At 39.2% G+C, this 9422-nt stretch overlaps 1 protein-coding gene across 4 annotated transcripts in view; it reads right to left on the bottom strand.

The window, feature by feature from the left end:
* Positions 1-9422, bottom strand: part of abcc12 (ATP-binding cassette, sub-family C (CFTR/MRP), member 12) — a 64335-nt gene that overhangs the window by 13183 nt on the left and 41730 nt on the right. The window contains exons 4-12 of one of the 4 annotated variants that reach the window (XM_020617159.1): positions 7935-8135; positions 7611-7758; positions 5612-5668; positions 5242-5393; positions 5009-5155; positions 4601-4748; positions 3341-3574; positions 2222-2395; positions 1725-1872 (exon numbers count right to left, since the gene is read on the bottom strand). In XM_020617159.1, coding sequence (XP_020472815.1) covers positions 1725-1872; positions 2222-2395; positions 3341-3574; positions 4601-4748; positions 5009-5155; positions 5242-5393; positions 5612-5662 — 1054 coding nt within the window. In that variant the 5' untranslated portion in view covers positions 5663-5668; positions 7611-7758; positions 7935-8135. Of the gene's footprint in view, positions 1-1724; positions 1873-2221; positions 2396-3340; positions 3575-4600; positions 4749-5008; positions 5156-5241; positions 5394-5611; positions 5669-7610; positions 7902-7934; positions 8136-9422 lie in introns of those variants that run through there. The other 3 variants (XM_020617160.1, XM_020617163.1, XM_020617161.1) reach the window with 3 other exon arrangements.

Below are 9422 nucleotides of genomic sequence, written 5' to 3'. Positions count from 1 at the left end.
CTGTTAATGTTGTTAATTTTGCATGTGCCTTTATCCATGTTCTCACTTCTTCAGGCAACTATTATTCCCTAGAAACGTTCCTTCATTCCTAGTAGTCACTTGATTTTCCCTTCTCCGCCCACCTGCTCACCTTCTTCTCATCCCCCTCGTACATATGCAAACACAGTATCGCAGGAATGTCTTGAGAGTATTTATTCAAATTTGGCACAAACGCCCACTTGGACACAAGGATGAACTGATTACATTTTGGTGGTCAAAGGTCAAACGTCACTGTGACCTCATGTCTATCCCATTGTCAAGTACAAGATAACTCAGGAACTGAGTTAGTTGATGCTGAGTTAGTGAGGGCTCAGGGCTGTCCCACTGTGAAATTGTCAAGTGCATGAGGGCTCTCTTGTCTTCATTCTGAGCTTCATTTTATGCTCACTTTCATTTCTACAGACTTTACCTGAAGGAATTCCCCACAGTTCATTGTGTTGTGACATAAAACATGGGATTAGCCTAATGTACCCGGGAAAGACAGGAAGCATTAAAAAGGTAAACCAATGCTATAAAACAAAGAAAAATAAAGAAGATGAACAGTAAATGAATAATCATTCTTATAACTGATGTTATTCTAATCTTTTTGTACATTGTTTCGGACAAAAGCATCTGCTAAATACTGTTATGTATACATTAACCTATTTTATTCATCAGCTATTTATTTTTTTCTTTGCTTAATGACATTTTGACAAAAAACATATTGATTAGGTATTTGACAACTGCCCCTCGATAGCCTAAGTCACAAAGTGCTGTCCCATTTCTATTTATACAATTTCCAGCCCTTGCAAACTCTTGCACTCAATCACTTACAGGTGACGTCACTAACGTCTTGGAGGGTTCAGAGCTTATGACCTTAGGAAGGACACTGGGCCTCTGTCTCTAAGTGTCTGCCCTGTGATAGACTGGTGACCAGTCCAGGGTGTACCCTCACAATACGAGGTATAGATAATGGATGGATATTGGTAAAAGATGCTTGTGAGTGAGGCAGAGATGAAGGAACTATAAACTTTTGGCTTTAAGAGTCACAAACAAAAAGGGCAGTTTGAAAGTCATACAGTTGCTGCAGCTTCTAATGCAAAGAGGTCAACAAATAGTTCAAATGCAAACAAGTGGTCACTTATGGACTAAATGCCAAAAACGCACATTGCTGCACACTAACACAGACAGAGCAGGGACTGGTGAGTGGGTCAAGGGCAGAGCAGAGCTCACCCTTTGGTACTTATTGCATCAGCTGTATACACAGTAGGGAGATAGCATAGAAGGTGTGAGATTATATGGCAGCTGCATCCTCACACCCAGCCTCTAGTGCCTTTGGCAGCATGGCTAATTTATGTGCTCACTGATGAAATTTTGCATCAAAACACAATTTAAACTAAACTAAACAAAATTAAAAAAAACAACAACTTCATTTCACTGTATCGACTTTGCCATCTGTGTTGACATTTTCCACCATCTCATGAGTCATGAAAGGGGCATGCATAGATATCATTCAAGATTGTTTTTCCAGAAACAGAATCAGCTTGGTAGGCCAGGTGTGTTGGACACACGAAGAATTTGACTCCGGTACAAGGGGTTTACACAGAGGGATTAGTAGAAATGCTGTCCCTGATATTTAATATACAAGTGAGAAGAAAAAATTATCTGACTGGAAGACAACGTCAACATGCAGCCTGACTTCATACCTGCAATCGTCTTCTCAAAGGAATCTTCCCAGGCATACATCTTGATAAGTTTGATGCTGTTGAGAATCTCATTCATTGTGCGAACACGGCCATCTGTTAACACCATGGCTTTCCACCTGAATATGTTAATGAGCCTGGCCAAGAAAAACTGAAAGCAGAAAAAACATGAATGTCAATGTCAAACAAGCAGACACTGGAATTAGAAATACTAGGTTTTGTCAGGGCCGCTCGGCGGCCGCTGCCTCTCCTCCTTTTTTTTTTCCATGAACCTTTATTTCAGCACTGGTCAGGATGACAGGAAATAGATTTATTTGGGATAGTAATTGTATAATATGGTATAAATAATATAGAATATTCTATATTTTTGTTTTTACAAAACCACAAAATCTGATTAGGATTTGCCATAGGTAAAATCTGAAACCATTTATTTTACACTACAGTTCCATGTCTATATATAATCTACTGTATACTGTATGTGCAGTTCATAATGTACAGACCTGTATGGGGATGAAGATGAGGTAGGTGCAGATTCCAGTAAGAGCGGTATAGCCCAGAACAAAGCAGGCGTAGACTACGCACACAATAAAGAGCACTGGGGTGGCCAGCACAAAGCTCCCAAACAATACTGCCTCAAATAATCTGTGGCCATCATTGGTCAAAACATTAATCATCTGGATGGGAACAAGAGACGGAGATGATAAATGTTGGGCAAAACAATTCTAGTGTATGTTAATTACCTGCTAAACTGAATACTGTTTCTTCAAACTTTCCTAGAGAAATGTAGGAACAACACATTACAGTAAAATGCATTAAAGTTATAGTCAGCGATTCTGGCAAAAGAATGTTTACATTTTGATTTCCATGTACACAAATCATAAGTCGTTCCAGTTAGGCTCTCCTAATCACATCACTCACAATTCATGAACATGCATTACCACACCAACGACAGGCTACCTAATTGAACAACATAACGATTATCAGTGGCACATAGCAAACATCTGCGCTGTATTTGCTTGGGTTAGGCAGTGGCTGGCCCAAATGGCTTGTAATGGCAATCACGTCTGAGAGCCGGGTCCACTCAGTTGTCCAGCCACAGACAAAAAACCGTTTTATGATGTTGTAAAGGATCAGATAAATAAAGCTGATACCAGTGGGAGGATTACAAAAAGTGTTACTTTCATGTGATACCAGTCAGACAGCACACAGCTTGCCTGACTTGTAGTGGCCACAAAGGTGCACGTACTGGATGCTGAGAAACTCAAAAGGTTCGATTTATGTTGCCTAGTAACCAGAACGCATCCCTGATAGGCAACAGCACTATTCTGAACTGAACCGAACCTAATCCACCCGCCCCCGCACACACACAATGCCACTATGCCATGCACAAGCAAAAGAGCGCCACCTTGTGCTGACTGAATGAAATTAGCCGGCAGCTTCCGATCTTCACTTCGCCTGCTGCAGAGCACAGCCCCCAGCCTCTGGGAGTTTGTGGAACACATAAACTGAAAGGCCAGGCAGAGAAATGTGAGGAAAATTTAGTGGAATACGGCAAATGTGTGATGTCTTAGAATCGCTGACTATACCTTTAAACCTTGCATATGTAACCCGGTCTGTACCTCTCCCATTGAAACGCCGCTGTGCACCCGCAGAGAGATGACCTTCTGAAAGGCCATTGAAGAAAAGGCACCTTTTATTCTTACAGCTGTGCGCAGGTTCATTGCCCACATCAAGGATATTAGGAAGGCTTTGAAGAACTCAGAGGTGAAAAGAGCGAAGGACAGACCAATGCCGTAGGAAACTGACTTCTGTGAGTTTTCAACATAGTCTAAGATTTCATAGACCAGAACAGCCTGAGAGGACAGAGAGGTACACAGTACACAGCAATTAAACATTAACATTTAACATTTAACAGTATCAAACACTATTGTTGTACTAGGCCAGGTCACTGTGCACCTGTAACACAGGTAATGTTTAAAAGACCACAGTTCAGGATATCATTGTTGCACATCTTCTGGCTTGGATCAACATCCGATAAACAGAAGAAAAGATTAGGTTTGGACTGTTTTTTAGCTTTAAGTGAAATGCAAACACAGTAACCACTGCTATTTAAAGCATGCTTGAACATACACTGCGGGATTCTCTGGGCAGTCTCACCAGCACCACTTCACAAAGGTTTATTAGCCACAAAATCTTTGTGATATAACCAACTGAGACTTGCTTTCTCGCCAAAAAACTGTAAAGTCACAACAACTGCTTGAAAATAACATACTAATAAATAGTATAAATAACACTAATACTTAGGTATCATTCAATGTGCTTTAAAATGCATAGTATTATAAAATGGCTAAGAGAGGTCTAAAAACGTCCTAATTACAATGTTTTGTCTTACCTAGTATTACCTATTTGCAATGTAGTTTGTGTAGCAGAACTTTTTTTCTTCTTTCTTCTCCTATTAATTATCTCATCCATTTAAACTGCTACACTGAGAACCACTGGAGTAAAGGAACAACTAATACCATATAGTTTCTTTAAAAAAAACTAGATGCACCTCAACTAGACAGAACAGTATAATAATACACATTGATGAACCACTATTAACAATATAATAATGTCATATATAACAAAATATCAGTCACAGGGAGTATTTTTTGCATGCATTCCTTTAATATATATATATAGTACTTGTTTTTTACTTATTTTTTTTTACTATTTATAGTGTTAGACTGGTAGTTCTACTTAAGTACATTTCAAATATGATTTGCAGTTTGCAGTGTATCATAGCAAGATAAACTACACAAATAGCAACCGGATGCAGCCAAAAGGCAAACGATGGGTAGATTTTAAAATTCAAATAAAATGTAGAGATGATGACTCACAGGGCCCAGAAATGCCGCCACCATGGCAGACACACCAATCACAATAGATAGAATCAGCCGCGTTCGTTGGAAGCGAAGAATCACACGAACCAAAGAGGCTTTCTCCAGGCCGACCTTCGCCACTTCTTCCTCCCACAGTCTCTGGAGCCTGCACAAAACCCATGAACATATGCTCAAGGGATGGTAACTTCCCAGGCAGTACACTTCTTGGTTCAAATTTTCTATATTCATGTAACTGTCAAGTTAATGCCAGAGTAAGAACAGTCATAAAACTGTTATGCTTCTCGATGGTTTCCTCTCATTTACATGAATCCTTTCCTAGATTTGAATCTCAGCTCTTGCCATGTGCCCTGTCCGTTGTACTGCCTACTGCAAATACTTCATTAATCAGTGAGAAAAGTGTCAAACCTTTCTCCACTGGTGTCAGATACATCCAAAGGGGACAGGTTGAGAGAACCCATGTCCAGCTTATTCCTGAAAATGGCCCACATCATGGGGGTCATCCAGGCAAAGGTTGTAAAGGACAGGAAACCTGCACTGTCCAGAGGGTGGGGCCTAGACATAGAAACACCACTGAATATAAGATCTGTATATAGTAGTAGCCAGTAGAATAAGTAACGTATTTCATTGATGAGACTGACTGTGATGAGGACCAGCGGATGGGTTTGAGGGTCTGAAGGCTCTGGTGGTATTTTCTGAATGGGGAAGGGTGGACTATTTTGCTGTCGTCCATATCAGTATGTCCTAGCCTGGAGGCCTCAGACCCAGTTCTCCATCTGAAGCCACCATCTGACTTTACAGTCAGAAATAAGGAGACAGAGTCAAAGAATCAGGGAAGAAGGGAAGAAGTGAATGTTTTGTGTCAGTATTTCAGCTAAAGTGGATCAAACACATCTGCAACAAAAACACAGGATGCAGCAGAAACAATAGGTGAGGAAAAGAGCTTGAGCTGTGAAAACAACATGAAGAGGTCACAAGTGTTATGGTGGAAGTTGTTTGTTCTGTACTTACAGAAAAAACGTCTTCCGTACCATTCTGCTCCAAAGAATAGTCTGTCTTCATTTTGTCCTGTAGCAGGGGGAGCACATATTCACAGTCATGTTACCAGCCAACAAGATATTTTATTGAATAGCAATGCAGCCTAATTTGCCAGATACTGACTTTTGACAATTCCTAACTGGGAGCTGCAATTACTTTATCTGACAACATATTATGTAAAACCATGCCTATTATGTCCTGTTACAATAAAATGTAAAGTATTATAACAGCTATGTATATAAATGTGCAACTGATGTGATGCTTCCCCAAACCAAAACATGGTAAATAATAAATATTACAGTGTGCAGGACCTTTAATGTTTCATTCAATTTGTATTTTCCTCTGTTGCACCTGTCACAAATTCATGTGCAGATTTTTTTTCAATTTTTAGCCAATTAAAATCAAATTTACAGCAATAAATAAATAATGTATGCAAAAGGTGAATAATCTGTATGTCACAGAGGAAATGAAAACAGTTTTGTTCAAATGTCATGTAAGTGATTGTTCCCACTGAGATCGCAGGACCTCTGAGTACCACATTCTTTCTTGTGTCACACCACATTTGAACATAGTGTCAATGAGTTACAGGACTTACAACACCTGTCAAAGCTAATGCAGAAAAAGTAAATGTACATTCATTTAGTTGAGTTCATGTGACCTTTGCTACTGAATATATGATGAGATGAACAAGCAGTTCTTTACAACCTTGCAGTATATGCTGTCACAAGAAAAACTAATGGCACTGTTTGCAGTCTCTTGGTTTTCTGCATAAATTGGTCATTAAATGTCATTTGATCTAAAGTCACAAATATCAATACAACATTTATAAGGCGATAAAACATAAACAGTTGTGATCTTTCATGTCTTCATTGAACATACCAATTAAACATACAAAGTGATGGTGGAAAAAGTAATGGTAGTAGCGTTTTAATAACTGGTTGAACCATGTTTGACAGCAATAACCTTGAACAAGTGCTTCCTGTAGCTGTGGATTAGACCTGCACAATGTTCAGGAGGAATTTTGGACTATTCTTCCTCACAGAACTGCTTCAGCTCAGCCATATCCTTAGGACATCTGGTGTGAACGGCTCTCTAGAGGTCATCCCTACTGAGTTGAGGTCTGGGCTCTGTCTGTGCCTCTCCAAAAGGTGGATTTTGTGTCTCCAAAGCCAATCTGTAGACATTCTCTGATTTACTTCAATGTTTAGTAATGCTCATTGTCCTGCTGCATCACCCAGCTTGTTCTTGGTTTCAGCTTGCAGACAGCCACCGTGACATTATCCTGTAGGATACCTGGATAAACTTGGGAATTCCACATTGGCAAGCCATCCAGGTCTACCATACATATCTACCATATATAGTAATTTATTTATTTATTGAGTACACTCATTAAACATACAAAAAAGAGATCTCAGAAGACCTACGAACAAGAGTTGTTCATTTGCATGTAGCTGGAAAGGGTTACAGAGTCATCTCAAAGACTTTAGATATTCACCAGCCCACAGTTAGGCATACTGTCTATAAATGGAAATGGTTTGGTACTGTGGCTACTCTCCATAGAAGTGGGCACCCAAAAACTTGGTATATTGGTTTTCCTACCGCACAGAGCACCAACATGAAACCTCTGACCTTACAATGACAGGGCACTGTAGTGTGACAATGGCACATCTCTTCTGTTGTTGACATGACTTTCTAAACCCATCCCAACTCTAACAAAGGTCACAATGATCTCTGTTAGTTAGTAGAAGGTGAAACAGAATTTTAAAAATCCGATTTTCAAAATGATGTCTCTGGATACCCTGTAGCATTGCTTTTTTCTTCTCATCACCAAAAAACACTGACTCTTAAGACACAAGTGATTTCAGAGCTATCAAAAATAATAACAAATAATATCAAACTACACAACAAATGGAAATTAACTTAAAGTGAACTGAGTGAACTTGTAAAGTAATACAGTGAAACAGAAAATTACCTCAGTGTGGAGGACAACGATGCACTGCAGTCTGTTAATGCCGAATAGCAACACTGGAGCAACTCTGTGTTAAACGGGCTGTATTTATAGAGATCAAAGGTTGGTCTGTTCAGAGGTAAATGACCCTCCTCACTACCGGGACAACAGCCTGCAGCCAAACCAAATCAAATCAGTTATGAAACGAAATGATGACATTTTGTTCAAACCTAACTTAGACTCAGCATTAAAGCAAATGAGCGTAAATGTATTCCATATAATAACATTTTGGATTTCTCTCACTACTTAATATGAGCTAACAGAAATTTTCAGACTTCAATTTTTTACTTTTTGGATGAGCAGGGTGTGTGTTCTTGATGTCGTGGTGCAACTGTCCTGAAAAACATCACCAAATTATATGAGGTCACTTAACATGAAGACCAAGCTCCGGCTCCCCTGGTCCAGAGGTTGGGTTTTGTAAAGGTAAGTCTGCACTGAACTGTGTCACCTTTGGTGTGTGGCTCTATCAGCAAACCCTGGCAGCAAAAGCTGGAAATACAATGACAAACAAGCAGGATAATGTGTACGGCATGTGTCAGCCAATGTTTAGTCCTGCATTCAAAATATCATTTAGAATCCAGTACAAATTAAATAAAATCAAAGCTGCCTAGAATTAGGTAGTGTCAACTATGAACTATTAGTTTAACGAAAGTGAAAGAATTTGTATTGTTAAACACAGTGTAAAGGTGCTTCAGATATGCAAAATGAAAAATAACCAAATTATTTTTCAGCTCAGTGGTGGTCAGAATACCATTTGTACCAACTGTATTCTCTAAGAGAAGAAAGCCAGGGCTACAGCCGATGATCACTTCATTACTGAATAATCTACAGATTATATTCTCCACTAATCAATATATAGTTTGATGTTTAGAAGTTCCCAGACCCCATGGTGACTTCTTGTAGTATCTTATTCTATAGGACAAATAATGAAAAATGAAGCTGTCAGACAAACAAACCAGAAAACATTCACTGCTAAGAAGCTTGGACCACTGAATTTACACAATTACTTGATTAGCTATTGCTGCCTATCAATTCTGTGCAAAGTGCCTGATCATTTCAGCTGTACAATTATTCAATAGCTGCAGATTCTGTACCTGTAGAATTTGCTGAGGCAGGATTTTTAAGCTTGTCAGTTAGAATGCTTGTTTTGTAGATTGCTAAAAAGAATATTTCAGTTGTGTAAATCCAGTTCTGATAAAGTGCAATAGCAGGATAATGAAAAACAATTATTGTCTCATGTTCTCTGAAGATCAACACAAACTATTGGCTTGCTCTGCCCTCTAGTGGTCTAAAACCTTGTCTAAGTGACCGACAGCACATGACCTGAAAAGGAAAAACAAGCTTGATGACACTCCGCACAACAAAATTATCATTATTGATTATCAAACCATCCAGTGGGTGGGATCTGTGGAATAGTGAACATTATGAATCTGACAAACCAAAGAAACCTTCAGCCCTTCCAGGCTGGTGGTCTCTCATGCACATTTTATAGTTTTTAATTTCATAGCTCTGAGCAAATAGATGATAAATGAGTCTTCTCACTGATTGAACCAGTAACTCTAACATAAAAACAGAGACACTGATTATATGTGTACGAATGAGTCAAGGTGTGAGTCCAGTGGTAACTACAGCACAGTTACAACACAAACCAACTGCACTGTTATAAAATTACCTTACCATTATGTTAGCAGGTGGGTTTTTGTTAAACGTGGGCCAAAATCATCACAATTAAAAGACCCAACGGCTTAAACTACTTCAGTCTGTGTGGACTGAATT

This window comes from Monopterus albus, unplaced genomic scaffold (assembly GCF_001952655.1).
Source record: "Monopterus albus unplaced genomic scaffold, M_albus_1.0 scaffold186.1, whole genome shotgun sequence".
NCBI classification, from domain to species: Eukaryota; Metazoa; Chordata; class Actinopteri; order Synbranchiformes; family Synbranchidae; genus Monopterus; species Monopterus albus.
This window is presented reverse-complemented; position numbering and strand designations above follow the sequence as displayed.